The sequence below is a fragment of the Tasmannia lanceolata genome, unplaced genomic scaffold, assembly GCF_043159265.1.
Source record: "Tasmannia lanceolata isolate RefF3 unplaced genomic scaffold, GAP_Taslan_0.1 ptg000020l, whole genome shotgun sequence".
Lineage (NCBI taxonomy): Eukaryota > Viridiplantae > Streptophyta > Magnoliopsida > Canellales > Winteraceae > Tasmannia > Tasmannia lanceolata.
The window spans coordinates 15,122,246-15,136,863 of record NW_027518697.1 but is presented as its reverse complement, the minus strand read 5'-3'; the positions used below and the strand labels follow the sequence as shown (position 1 = coordinate 15,136,863).

At 38.2% G+C, this 14,618-nt stretch overlaps 2 protein-coding genes across 2 annotated transcripts; both read left to right on the top strand.

The window, feature by feature from the left end:
- The first annotated feature begins 818 nt into the window (after positions 1-818).
- LOC143853871 (uncharacterized) lies at positions 819-1,585 on the top strand. Its single transcript, XM_077363574.1, has one exon. The coding sequence runs from the start codon at positions 1,007-1,009 to the stop codon at positions 1,583-1,585; it is 579 nt and encodes a 192-aa protein (XP_077219689.1). The 5' UTR covers positions 819-1,006.
- A 2,136-nt stretch (positions 1,586-3,721) lies between these two features.
- Positions 3,722-4,114, top strand: LOC143853797 (uncharacterized). Its single transcript, XM_077363528.1, has one exon. It carries the CDS (start codon positions 3,722-3,724, stop codon positions 4,112-4,114), a length of 393 nt encoding a protein of 130 aa, XP_077219643.1.
- Positions 4,115-14,618: the final 10,504 nt, after the last annotated feature.

Sequence of the window (14,618 nt, the reverse complement as noted above, 5' to 3'; positions counted from 1 at the left end):
TAGATAGCTAGGATTATCCGATGTGAGTTGTTTTTGTGGCTCTAACTGTTCTTGTTGCTGATTTCTTGATGAATGGTATGGATCACGTCACATGTTCCAGCCGTGCAGACGCACGGGGACTGTTTTTCATCTAAATTATTAGAACACACAAGTGGCATATGGATCCATGTCTCCTCCACACTCTATCACACTGTCTAAACCCTCTCTTTATAAACAACTCAATAAAGGCAATATAAGTACTAAACAGATTTCAAATAGTTTAAAAATGCAATTGCCAACACCAAAACTTTTTCTTTCATGGCTTGTCTCCACCTAAGGAACCATGAACCATTAACTCCCAAATAAACAAATTCAAAAGATTATGGGGCCTGAAAAAATCATATGAACATGATTTTCATGCCTGGCTCTAATCTCTTGGGAGTAAAGAAATAGATAGCAATAAAGTTTGTTGGCAGAGGGGTCACACCTCACAAGATCACCTTATAAAAAGGAAGACCCACATTGACAACACATGCTTGATAACAGACATGAGAGGGACAAGATTCTGCTTGTCTCTTTGTCTTCCCTACAGCTTTTTCTATATAAGAAGATTCAAAGAGCTAGAACAACATATCACCATTATCTTCATTTCTTCAAGCTAGAAGAGGGTCTTTCTCGTTAGTGAGCAAAGGTGTTTTCTTCACCTGAAATGCCTGAAAAACCTTACCATGTTCGCTCCATTATCATGCCCTCCAAGTCCCATCCCTTTACATTCAATGTTGAAGAAGAGATCAACAATCTAAAGACATGGGAAATGTCGCCAATGTCTTATTTGACAATTGAGAAGATTTGCATTGGTTTAGGTGGCCTCAAGGATCTATATGACTGTGTTAATGATCTTCTTCAATTGCCATTCACCCAAAAAGTACTTTCCCACCATCAACTAGGGAAATGTGTAGAGGAGGTCCTGGATGGGTCACTTAGATTGTTGGACATATGTGGCGCCATGAGGGATAATTTGTTGTGAATGAAGGAAAATGGGGAAGAAATTCAGTGGACTCTTCGTCGAAGAAGAGGCGCAGAGTTGGGCTGTGAAAGCAAGGTCAAAGTATACATTTCCTCTATGAAGAAGGTGAAGAAGGAACTTGGAAAGCGTCTTGAATCAGTGAAGAGTATGAATGATAAATGCAAGTTCTCTTCTCTCTCTGATCAAGACCTGCATTTGTCAATGGTGGTTAGGCTGTTAAAACAAGTAAGGGAGATCACCATTTCAATCTTTCAATCCATATTCTATTTCATTTATGCACCAAAGACAAAGCAAAGGCCAAGTAAATGGTTGTTGGTTTCAAAACTGATGGACAAGGGGAAAGTAACATGTGAGGGAGAAGAAGAGGATAAGAGTGACGTGGAGACTAAAGATGGTGCACTCTTTGCCCTCTTGACATACATTTCAAGCAAAGATAGTAAGATGGAGATGGCACAAAATTCACAGAAAAGGTTGAAGGAGTTGGACCTCAGAATCAAAGGTCTTGGAGATGGATTGGAGTGTTTGTTTAGGAGCTTAATTCAAACCAGAGTCAATCTCCTCAACATCTTCACCCACTAGAGATGTTGTCAGCCCCTTCTAACCCTCGACCCCATCATTGGAATCCACATTTTAAAGGATTTTCTGATGGGCTTCAATTTCCAAACATCAATGTTTGTAAATGGTTGTAACTTGTAATGTATGACATTATTTCAATATAAATCCAAATATTCAACTATATGCGCTTTTGCAATTTTATGGTCTAATTATGAATAAATATTACAAGGATAGGCTAATGATTGGTGGAATTTGTCTTGGATTAACTTTTCATAATCATGGAGATTTTTCACTTTATTTCTTTAATCTTTTTTATAAATTTTTTGTATATCGAGAAAAAGCATGAAAATGTTGATTGAAATTTATGTTCTCTTTGAAGAATTGGGACATGTGAGACACTTTCTAACGATGTATAACTCACTAGAAAGATTGCCATACTTTGACTCATTAGAAAAAAAAAATGTCATTCTTAGTCATTCTTTGACTAACTAGAAAGAAGTTTGTGTTACTTTGTGATAAAATGGTTGAATCATGGCCTGTATGGCCTAATTGAGATAGATAAGCTGCAGTCGAATTTCTTCGCCGAGGATAGCAAGATCAAGAAGGAATGTTGTCTCAATACTGCTATCACCCACAACAAGCTTAGTCAAGGGTATCATAAAAAATGTACTCCAACTCAAAGCGACCAATATCGAAAATAGTGAAAGATCACACTAAGATCCAAGAAAAATCGAATTCAAATAGCTGGGAATATATGCAAAGTCATCCCGGAGGAGACAAGAATATTATGTTGTTCCCCTCATGTGAGGTATATTTAACATTACATAGTACTTCTTTTCTTGTCTCGGTATTTAATGATTCTAATCCAGTGCAAACTCACACATGTACGTGTTCCAGACCATTAATCCACTAAGCACCAACATGGATGTGTTGTATCCCATAAAGCAAACCAATTGGAAGAGCCCGAGCATTGTGTTTGGATGGATTTTACCCTCTGAATGTGACTATTCGTCGGACTTTTCATAATTATTCATTGTCACTTCTAAAATTTATGTTATTAGATGGGAGACTTTTGAGGGAAGAAACCCAACCACATAGGCCCATCAAATCAATGGTCAAGTTGCTAGGATTTTTCTAATGATCAGATCAAACCCCCTCGAAAATTTATTAGTCTTCTTAATGATAGGTTGTCTCTGGATCACTTGGGATTCTAATTGCTAGTTTTTTGCTAGAATTTCTTCAGCCTTTTCAGTTGTTGAGGTTGTCTGTTTCGAGGCGAGAACGGGTTTTGTCCTTGTGGTTTTCTTCATTGTTTAGTAAAATTTGGGTCTATCCCTTGGCCTTTTCTAACAAAAAAAATTGAATGGTCAAAGATCATATTGGCATGTACTACATGTGCCAGCCTAGCTTACCTAAAATTATAAGAAACAAGTTAAGATGCACGAGTGGCAAATGCCTCCATGTCTTCTCAACAGACCACCAACTCTGCCAGCATACTCTTCACAATTGAATGAAGTTCATACATGCTTTGAAAAATTAATATGGAATACAAGTCTAGTTCAAAGCTTAAATTGCCAAATGCCAGTTTTAATGGGTTACCGGAATTTTTTTGATTCTTGGGACTTTTGTGGAATTTCCACAGGAAACCCACGTTTGGTTGGTGGGCCCAAAATAATTCCAGGAACCAAAATAACCCTGCATGAAACCCCAGGAAGGAAAAAAAAACTCCCAGGAACCAAAAATAAGCTTGTAGAAGAATTTTTTTTCTTCCCAACAGTTCAAGCAACCAAACAAAGAATTTTTTTTTCCCACCATAGTCTGGTCAACCAAATATGGGATTTTTATTTTACCAGGATACTCGCAGGGAGTTTTTTTTCCCACCAATCTCCTGGGAAGTTTTTTGTTCCACAAAAATCCAAAGAACCAAAAAAATTCCGGCAACCAAACGGGGTTACAAGATATCCATATACTAAGGTAGACCCGCATGCCTGATTATATAGACATAAGGAGGCCAAGATTCTCCTTGTCTCTTCATCTTCTCTATAGCTGCTGCTATAAGAGAAGAGCCAAAGAGCTAGAACAACATATCCTCATCTTCCTTTCTTCAATCTAGAAAAGGGTCTGTCTGATAAGAAAGAAAATATGTTTTTCTCTTCTCCAATGCCTGAAAAACCTTGCCATGTTCTCTCCATTAGCATGCCCACCCGATCCCATCTCTTTGTGTCCAAAGTCCAAGAAGAGATCGAAAAGCTAAAGACTTGGGAGACATTACCAAAATCATCGTCCACGATTTGCATTGGTTTGAGTGGTCTCAAGGACTTGTACAATTGCGTCGAGGATCTTCTTCAACTTCCCCTCACTCAACAAGTCCTCTTCACCCATCAACAAGAGAAATGGATGGAGGAAATGTTGGATGGATCAGTTAGATTATTAGACATGTGTGGCATCACAAGGGACATTCTAATTCAGATGAAGGGACAAGTGGTAGACCTTAATTCGGCTCTTCGTAGAAGTTCAAATGTCGAAGGCATAATTGGAGCATACATTTGCTAAAGAAAGAAGGTGAAAAAGGAAATTGCAAAGCAACTTGAATCATTGAAGTGTATGGGCAGTAAATTCACCTTCCCTCCACTCTTAGATCAAGACCAGCATTTATTAATGGTGGTTGGAGTCTTAAAAGAAGTAAGAGCAATCACTATTTACATCTTGCAATCCATCTTGGCCATAATGTATGAACCAACGCCAAAGAAAAAGCTTAGTAAATGGTCATTAATTTCAAAATTGATGCACAAAGGGCAAGAAACATGTGACAGTGAAAAAGACAGAAGCATGGTGGAGAGCGCCGATATGGCACTCTTAGCTCTCAATGGGCTCATTTCAAGCAAAGATGGGAAGGTAGAGTGTCTACAAATGGCACAAAAACAGTTGGAGATATTTGAAGTTAGCATTAGAAGTCTGGAAGGTGGATTGGATTGCTTGTTTAGGAGCTTAATCCAAACCAGAGTCAGTCTCCTCAACATCCTCACCGGCTCGACATCTTGCTAACCCTTTCCCACCCTCAGACCCATCGTTGGCATCCACATTTTAAAGGGTTAGCCGACGTGTTTCACTTGCCAAATAGACATGTTTGTACATGAATGGAAATATATAAAATTTCAGTCCGGATCAAATATTCAACTCTTTGGGTTTTTCTTGTTGTTGTCAAATTATGCATTGATGTTTGACTAATTGGGAAGTTAAAATGGTCTGAAACAGTCTATAATCCTAACAAGAGTATCTACAGCCACATGATAGCTAGGTGAACTGGTCTGGCTTGGATTTGTCCGCTGACATTCCTCCTCTCTATTCATTCATTTTTAGTCAAAGATGAAATGAAATAGCATTTCATTCGCATCGAACCACATGATAAGAGTGATGTGGAGAGCATTGATTTTATAATCTTTGCTCTCTCTGTACATACTTTTCAAGCAAAGATGTTATGATAGATCTGGCACAAAAGGCACAAAAAAGGTTGCAGGGGTTGGATCTAAGCATAAAAGGCCTTGAAGATGGATTGGAGAGCATGTGTAGTCTCTTAATCCAAACCAGAGTCAGTCTCCCCAACATCTTCACCCACTAGACATGTTTTTAGCCCTTTCTACATCTCAAACCCATCATTGGCATCCACATTTTAAATGATTTAATGATGGGCTTCAATTGCCAAACATCAATGTGTGTGCATGGTTTAAATGTATAACATCGTATTTCAAAATAAATCCAAATATTCAACTATATGCGCTTTTGCAATTTTATTGCCTAATTATACATTAATATTATAGGCTAAATATTGGTGGAATTTGTCTCGTATTATCTTTTCATAATCATAGAGATTTTTTTCCTTTCTCTTTTATCTTTTGATACAATTTTCACATATCAAGAAAAAACATGAATATGTTATGGGACGTGTGATACCTGCTCTAACAATAAATATAACTCAATAGAAAGATTGTCATTCTTTGAATCATTAGAAAGAAATTCCTGTCACTTTGTGGCCCACTGGTTGGCTCATGGCCTATGTGGCCTAATTGAGATAGATAAGCTGCAGTCGAATTTCTTCAGCGAGGAAAACATGAACACGAAGGTTCAATGAATTCGGTGAAGGAATGTTGCCCCAATACTGATATCATCCACAAGAAGCTTATTAAAGGGTATCATAACAAAAGTTCTCCAACTCGAAGCGGCCAAGATTGCAAACAGGAAAAGATCACAACTAAAAAACAAGAAAAATCGAATTCAAATAGTTGGAAACATATCCATACTGATTCCAAAGGAGACAGAATAGTATGTTGTGTCTTTCTTTTTATATATAAAAATTTGGGTCTGGCCCGAGGCCTTACAAAAAATTGAATGGTCAAAGATCATATTGGCATGTACTACATGGAAAAACAGTGCCTTTTGGGGCTACTCTACGGCTTGCATTTTATGGAATTGGAAGACAGTCATAATGGGTTCTGTTGGGGTTTCACGCAAAAGCAAATAGTCCCACATCGGATAAGTGAAATGGATGGGGATGGGTTATAACTTATAAGGGAATGGGCACCCTCCCTCTAACCGCTACCTTTTAGGGGTGAGTTCTACCTGGTTAAATTCCCTAACAAATGGGACGCAAATCAGCCCTCCGCTGTGACCCGGTAACAGGTTCCATTCCAAGGAAAAGAGCTTAGTCATTTGGAGACCTCCCCCACCTAATGTTTTAAAGCTCAATGTTGATGGTTGCTCTCTTGGCAACCATGGCAAAGCAGGAATCCGAGGGGTTTTTAGAGATAGCAACTGTACCATTATCTCTGTCTTCTCTGGACGATTGGAATAACGGACTCTACCTAAGCGGAGATCCGTGCTCTTCACTTCGGCATGTGCATATTTAGGGATCAATTGGAAGGCAAGCTAGATGTGGAAGGGGATTCTTCAAATGTTATTTCTTGGGTTCAAGGATCGAGCATTGGTCCATGGAGATTAGCTAAGTTTTTGGATGAGATTAGTTCTCTGTGTAACGACAGCTTTTATCTCTTTTGCTCATATCCCTAGGAGTTCCAACAATCTAGTCGATCGGTTGGCTAAATTGGGGGCATTGAGGGATAAGGTTTATTCTGGACCCTCTCTTCCCATTGATGTGATTCTTTAATCTCTTTTTATGCTCTAAATATAGTTATCTTTCATCAAGAAAAAAATGTACTACATGTGCCAGGCTAGTTTCACTAAATTTATAAGAAATTAAGGTAAGATGCACGAGTGGTATATGCCTCCTTGTCTCCTCAACAGACCACCATGTCTGCCACCATACTCTTTATAATTGAATGAAGTTCATGCATGCTTTGAAAAATTAATATATGGTTTGAATCTTCAATTGCCAATGCCAGCTTTAATTTCCTTAAAGAAAGAGGTAAAAATCTGGCTTGTAGGCAGATGGGTTACAAGATCTCATTATACAAAGGAAGACCCACATGCCTGATTACATAGACATGAGGAGGCCAAGATTCTCCTTGTCTCTTCATCTTCTCAATATCTTTTGCTATAAGAGAAGACCCAAAGAGGTATAACAACATATCATTATCATCCTTTCTTCCAGCTAGAAAAGTATCTGTCTGATAAAAAAGAAAATATGTTTTTCTCTTCTCCAATGCTCGAAAAACCTCGCCATATTCGCTCCATTAGCCTGCCCGCCAGATCTCATCCCCTCGTGTCCAAAGTCCGAGAAGAGATCGAAAAGCTAAAGAGTTGGGAGACCTTGCCAATATCATCTTCCACAATTTGCATTGGTTTAAGCGGTCTCAAAGACTTGTACAATTGCGTCGAGGATCTTCTTCAACTTCCTCTCACTCAACAAGTCCTCTCCCACCTTCAACAAGAGAAATGGATGGAGGGAATGTTGGATGGGTCAGTTAGATTATTGGACATGTGTGGAAATACAAGGGATATTCTAATTCAGATGAAGGGATATGTCGTGGATCTTAATTCTGCTCTTCGTAGAAATTCGAATGTGGAATGTTTAATTGGCGCGTACATTCGCTCAAGAAAGAAGGTGAAGAAAGAAATTGCCAAGCAACTTCAAACATTGAAGTGTATGGAAAGTAAATGCACCTTGCCTCCTCTCTTAGATCAAGACCAACATATATCAATGGTGGTTAGAGTGTTGAAAGATGTAAAGGCAATCACCATTTACATCTTTCAATCCATCTTGGCCTTCATGTATGCACCAACACCAAAGCGAAAGCTTAGTAAATGGTCATTGGTTTCAAAATTGATGCACAAAGGGCAAGTAACATGTGAGAGTTTACAGGGCAGAAGCGAGGTGGATGGCGCCGATGTAGCACTCTTAGCCTTCAATGGGCTCATTTCAAGAAAAAATGGGAAGGGAGAGTGTCTACAAATGGCACAAAAACAGTTGGTGATATTTGAAGTTAGCATTAGAAATCTGGAAGGTAGATTGGATTGCTTGTTTAGGAGCTTAATCCAAACCAGTGTCAGTCTCCTCAACATCCTCACCCATTCGACATCTTGTTAACCCTTTCCCACACTCAAAACCACTGTTGGCATCCACATTTTAAAGGGTTAACCGACGGGGTTCTTTTGCCAAATAGACATGTTTGTACATGAATGGAAATATATAGAATTTCAGTCCAAATCAAAATTCAACTCTTAAGGATTTTCATTTTGTTGTTGAATTATCCATTGATGTTTCACTAATTGGGAAGTTAAAATGGTCTAAAATTTCAATACTAACTTGAGTATAATGTTCGAAAATCACAACCACATGCAAACTAGATAATAATGTTTCACTAATAATGGAACTGATTCTTTGGTTTCACACATGGATGAAATCTGATTAGTTCCAATGCTGGTTTTTATTCAAATATGAGCTTACACTTCAAGTTAATTAGAAAATTTGGGGAAGGGTAACTTGGGAAATGCTGATAATTGTAGAGAAACCATAATCAGAAACACTTATTTTTATTTTTAGTATTAGAGGCTTAGTTCAACATTCCACTTGCCACATGTCTGTAAACAATTCAACCAATGGAAAAACCAGACATGAATGGAAATTGCAAAAATCACAATGATATTGATATTATTAATTTGAATCACATGCACATACCATTATTTGCAAAAAACACAATGATGTTGATATTATTACAAAAAAAAAAAATCAATAGAAGTCATGCTTAGTTTAAAAATTCAATTGCCAACTAGGAAACCATGGCTTTCCAATCTCCTCTCAATCCAGGGAATCAGGAGACTAGAAAATCATGTTAGTGATAATACCATGCCTAGCTCTAATCTCCTTGTAGAAAGAGCTAGAAACGTGGCTTGTTGGCAGATGGGATACTAGATCACTTAATACAAGAAGAGCCACATCAATATCACATGCTTGATTACATAGAAAAGTGGTGCCCAGATTCTTCTTGTCTCTTTATCTTTTTTTTTAACCCGGAATTGTGCACTAAGGCCACGGGGCAGACCCTAAAATTTTATTAAAACTTAAAAGAGTGATACATAAGAAACCCACCAAGACGGGACTCAAGACTAGTATATAACAGTTCCATTGTCTTTTCATGTTCTCTATATTTGTTGCTACATAAGAAGATTCAAAGAGCTAGAACTACACATTATCATCATCCTCTCACCAAGCTAGAGGAGGGTCTTTGTAGTTTGTACCTAGAAAACAAAGATGTGCTTCTCTAGTGTATCCTCCATATCCCATCCCCTCATGTTGAAAGTCGAAGAAGAGATCAACATGCGGAAGATGTGGGAGACATTCACCAAATGTGACATATTGACAATTTGACATATTGGAAATGCCTAAATTTATGGGTGTCAATACCATGGTTTTAAATTTCGACCGAAATCCGAAACTTCGGATTTTGATGGGGACCAAAAATTTTCGGAATTTCGGTCTGGTGGGGTCTGAAATAGGTACCAAAACCGAAATTTAAAACCTTGGTCAATGCTAAATCACTTCCAAAGAACAAAAACTAATAACTTCTGATGGAAGTGGTCTCCACTCGATTAATCCATTTTCTCTAAAAATGAAATGAGTTATACTTGATGAGAAATTATATGGTGGCCGCCCTTTACATATAAAGGGCGGAGAGAGAAAAAATCAACCACGATGATTTTTTATATAGGTAAAAGTTAAAAAAGGAAGTTTGACCTGGATCAAAAATCAAGGCCCGGGGGGGGGGGGGGGGGGGTTCTCTCTCTCTCTCTGCCCTTGTTATTTGACGGTCGGCCACCATATAAAAACTCATACTTGATACCAGACAAGTACGAAAAATGTTAAAGTATAAAAGATTAAATAACGCCTTCTCCAATGGCTTAAGCTTTTGGAGGAATTGGTTGTTTCACATGGTCTCAGAGAAAAAGGTCCTAAGTTCAAACCTCCTTGATATTAAAAATCCTCATGCAATGGTTGACCCAAAATAGTAGGGCCACAAGTGGCACGTGTAGGCCAACCCTAAAAAGAGGGACCACACGTGAGGGGGAGTGTTAAAGTATAAAAGATTAAATAACGCCTTCTCCAACGGCTTAAGCTTTTGGAGTAATATATTGGTTGTTTCACAAAAAAAACTTTGGTTTTTAATAAGGAGACTCTTATATGGTTTTTTCTTTGGGATTTGTAAAGTGATGATTTAGTGTCTTGTATTCTGGTAGTGATTCATCACCCGAGCGGACTAATTAATGTGCAAAACGCATATCCTATTCTGGTCGCTCTAAGTGGTCAGCTCGCTAGGTGTACAGAGGGCAGTGCATCCCTATCGGGATTTCTAGTATTGCACCCTAGAAGATTTTTTTATTTTTTATTTTTTCAAATTGCAGTAAGGGATTTTTGATAATTCTTGATTTAGTGGCATCCACACACACCTGTGCCATAAATTAAGGTTACGGGTGACAGAATTTTGGGGTTTTCTTGACTGAGAGAAAAGATATAAAAAAGAGTTTGTAACCCTAATATCGAAATATATATTAGAACTTTCTTCTCTCGTGGCAAACTGCCAAATAGTAACTCTCATGTTTCTCTATCTCTGATTTTATGTTATATAGCAACTGCTTAGCACCTTACATATGTAAATACTAATAAAATTAAGCTATATTTTACTTAAGGACGATGATATTTTCACTCCCCCCTGCAGTACGCATTCGCTCCTCTCATTAACGCTTTTTGACGTCAAATCACGTTAAAAGGGGAGCGAATGCGTACTGTCGGGGGAATGAAAATATCATTGCCCTTTACTTGAATATTTAGTGACAGTATCTATATCCGTCATCGTATGTTAATAGCGATGGAATTTATTATCCGTGCCCAGGTCTTTTCAATCAAAATTCTGTCGCAAAAGATATATATAGCGATGACCAATTAGTTTATTTCTTACAGTGGCTGTTTGGATACATAGATTTTAGAATCCAGGTTTTAGTTTGATAGCGGTGTAAAATTCTAGATTTTACAATTCATTATCCTAAATTTTAAGTAAGAAATCCAGGTTTTAGAAATCTTGAGACATGGGATGATCTCCTACTCTCTCACTCGATGCAAAGAAGGCCGAGAAATCAGAAAACGGACGGACGGTCTTCATCTCTAGACTCCCATCCAGGATTTCTAGGAAATCCAAGATTCTAAAATCTGCATATCCAAACGGCCCAGTAGTGCTTATGATTCCTCAAATTATATTAGCATGGAAAGCCATGTTTAGCAACTGCAATATTAAACCACATCTTGGGATTTGATTGAACAACAGAATGAGTGATTGTGTGGTGGTGGGGTGACAAGGATGCAAAGGGCACTCGTGCATTGTAATTATCGCTTGTAATTTTAGCCAAAATTAAACAATGCAAGTATGAAGATATGCCATGCCTAGCTCTGATCTTCATGGACTAAAGAAAGTGGTGCTATGATGGCTTGTTTGCAGATGGGTAACAAGATCACCTATGGAAAAAGAAGACCCACATCTACATGGGCCCACCAAACGAGTGGTCAAGATTGGCTAAGCATTTCCATCCAACGGATCATTAATTTGCTTAAAGTATTAGCATAAAAGTACAGTGTACTAGTGGCACATTTTTCCTTGTCTCCTCAACAAACCACAGCCACTGCCACCATTTTTTATATAATCAAAGTTGCATATAAGTCATGTTTAGATTGAAGATGCAATTGCCAACCCTAAACCTTGGCCTTCCTGTAGTGTCTGGATCAAGGAACCATGAGGCATTGACCCTTCAATAAAAAACACAAAATGATGCGGCCTGAAAATCATATGAATTTGATACCCCGTGCCTTGCAATAATCTCATTGTGAATAAAGAAAGATGTAGAAATGAAGTTTGTTGGTAGATGGGAAGACCCACATAGACATCACATGCTTGATACAGAGATATGAGGAGGCCAAGATACTCCTTGTCTCTTCATCTTCTCTATAGATGTTCTTATATATAAGAGAAGAGCCAAAGAGCAAGAACACATTACAATATCATCATCCTTTTTTTCAATCTAGAGAACCTTTCGGGTAAGAAACCAAAGATGGGTTTCTATTCTCCAATGCCCGAAAAAACGTAACATGTTCGCTCCTTCGGGATCTCATCCCCTCATGTCCAAAGTTGAGGAAGAGATTAACAAGCTAAAGACTTAAGAGACATTGTCAAAATCATCTTCCATGATTTGCATTGGCTTAGGTGGAATCAAGGACTAGCATGATTGTGTAGAGGATCTTCTTAAGTTGCCACTCACCCAAGAAGCCCTCTTTCACCATCAAGAAAAGAAATTCGTGGAAGAGGCATTGGATGGGTCACTTAGAATGTTGGACTTGTGTGAAGCCACAAGTGATGTTTTGTTGTATATGAAGAAAAATGTGCGAGACCTTCAATCGACTCTTCGAAGAAGAAAGGACGGAGAGTCTGGCATGGAAAGCAAATTTGAGGCCTACATTTGCTCTAGAAAGAAGGCCAAGAAGGAAGTTGGGAAGCGCCTTGAATCACTTAAGCATGTGGATAATAAGTTTGCATTATCCCCTCTCTTAGATCGAGACCAACATCTATTATTGGTGGTAAAGGTAATAAGAGAACTTAGAAAGATTACGAGCGCGATCATCGAATCCATCTTGTCTTTCATGTCTGCATCGAGGCCAAAGCAAAAGGCTAGTAAATGGTCATTGGTTTCGAGGTTGATGCAGAATGGGAAAGTAGCATGTGAGGGTGAACAAGAGGTCAAGGGCGAGGTGGAGGACGCCGATGTTGCACTCTTTGCTCTTTTTGGCCTTATTTCAAGAAAAGATGGTGAGATGGAGATGGTGAAAAAGGCAAAGAAAAGGTTGCTTGATTGGAGTTTAGAATTTAAGGTTTTGAAGATGGATTGGAGTGCATGTTTAGGAGTTTAAACCAAGCCAGAGTCAGTCTCCTCAACATCTTCACCAATTAAAGATCTTGCGAGCTCCTTTTAGCCATCAAATTCAAGAATCCGCATTTTAAAGGATTTGTCAATGGGTTTCACTTTCCAAGCAACTATGTTTCTGCATGTATGTAAATGCTACACTTTTGTAATACAAATCAGATATTAAGCTCAGCATGGCTTTTTGAATTTCGTCGTCTACTTATACGTTGTTTTCAAGAATTGTCTAGGACGCTAAAGCCCTGTTCTTTTTTGGACTTCGAGAACAGATTGCAAGTCCAAAACTGATTATTGAACTCAAAATTAGACGAAAATTTAAATCCAATAATCGGTTTTGGACTCAAAAATTGAAAGTGATCCAAAACTGATTATGGGACTCAAAATCACATATATGACCCTGTTTATTTTAGATTCTTAGACCCAATTGCAAATTCAAAACTGATTATTGGATTCAAATTTACTTATAATTTAGAGTCCAATAAACAGTTTTGGACTCAAAATCGGTTCTCAAAATAAAAAAGAAGCGAGGCCAAAATTTGAGCCCAATAATCAGTTTTGGGCTCACAATCTGTTCTCTAAATCCAGAACAAACAGGGCCTAATACAGTAATACATACAATATTCAAAAGGGAAATGGCATTGGCACCCATATAGTTAGGCATGCAACCTATGTCATTTTGCCCTATACGTAACAAAGTAAAATCAAATCAAATAAGCAAATTAACATGGTGGAAAATGCCTAATTTGTCGTGTCATCGAATGACATAGCACCCTTGATGGTGAAGGAGGGTGCGGATAAGAAGATCAAATAAAGATAACAATTTTAGGGAGATAATTTTTTCACCCCCCCCCCCCAAGAAGGATTATGTGCCCCCCTTTTAAAGTGAATTGTGGGCAGACTTATGCTTTTTGACGTCAAATCACATTCAAAGGGTGGCGCATAATCCAGACAGGGTATATATGATCGGATTACAATGTTTGCATATAGTATGGATGGTTGTGGGGGATTTGCTAGCATCCACCGCATAAGGCATTTCACGGAGCGTCTGTTGCATGAGAGAGCAGCCACCTCAAATGAATAAGACAAAATATGAGCCTATGTGGCTTCTCCCACATGCAACAGATGCTTTGAGAAATGCCTTCTGCAATGGACGCTAGCAAATTATGCATTTCTTTTCTTTTATCGACCTCCCGTTTTTAAGATATTAATCAAATGGTTAGTATCATCTGATCGAAATGATTTTATGCCGTGGGGTATCAAAGATGCATTCAATTTCCCGATTAATCGAATTAGGGTTTATACCTGAAAGGATTTACCAAATTTGTTCATTTATCCTGCAACAAGATCCAATGCCCACAGGAATCCAAAGAACGAATTACACACGCTCATCTGAATCGAACAATCCAAATCGATCAATAAAGGTTTCCATAATTTACCATCCCTTTACATATCAAAGTATTAGGATCATCCTATGGATATGTTTTTGGGCATGTCCTAAATTGGAGTCTAAATGATTAAATTACCCCTACTCTAGCACTATAAGCTTTTGGAGCAATTGGTTGTTTCACATGGTATTAGAGCTATTGCCTCATGAAAGTTCCTATATTCAAAACCCAACAACTCCTTGATATTGAAAAACTGCGTG

Excerpts from the sequence above, each read along its gene's own strand:
- LOC143853797 (XM_077363528.1), top strand. The coding sequence starts at position 3,722 with ATGCCTGAAAAACCTTGCCATGTTCTCTCCATTAGCATGCCCACCCGA.
- LOC143853871 (XM_077363574.1), top strand. The coding sequence starts at position 1,007 with ATGAAGGAAAATGGGGAAGAAATTCAGTGGACTCTTCGTCGAAGAAGA.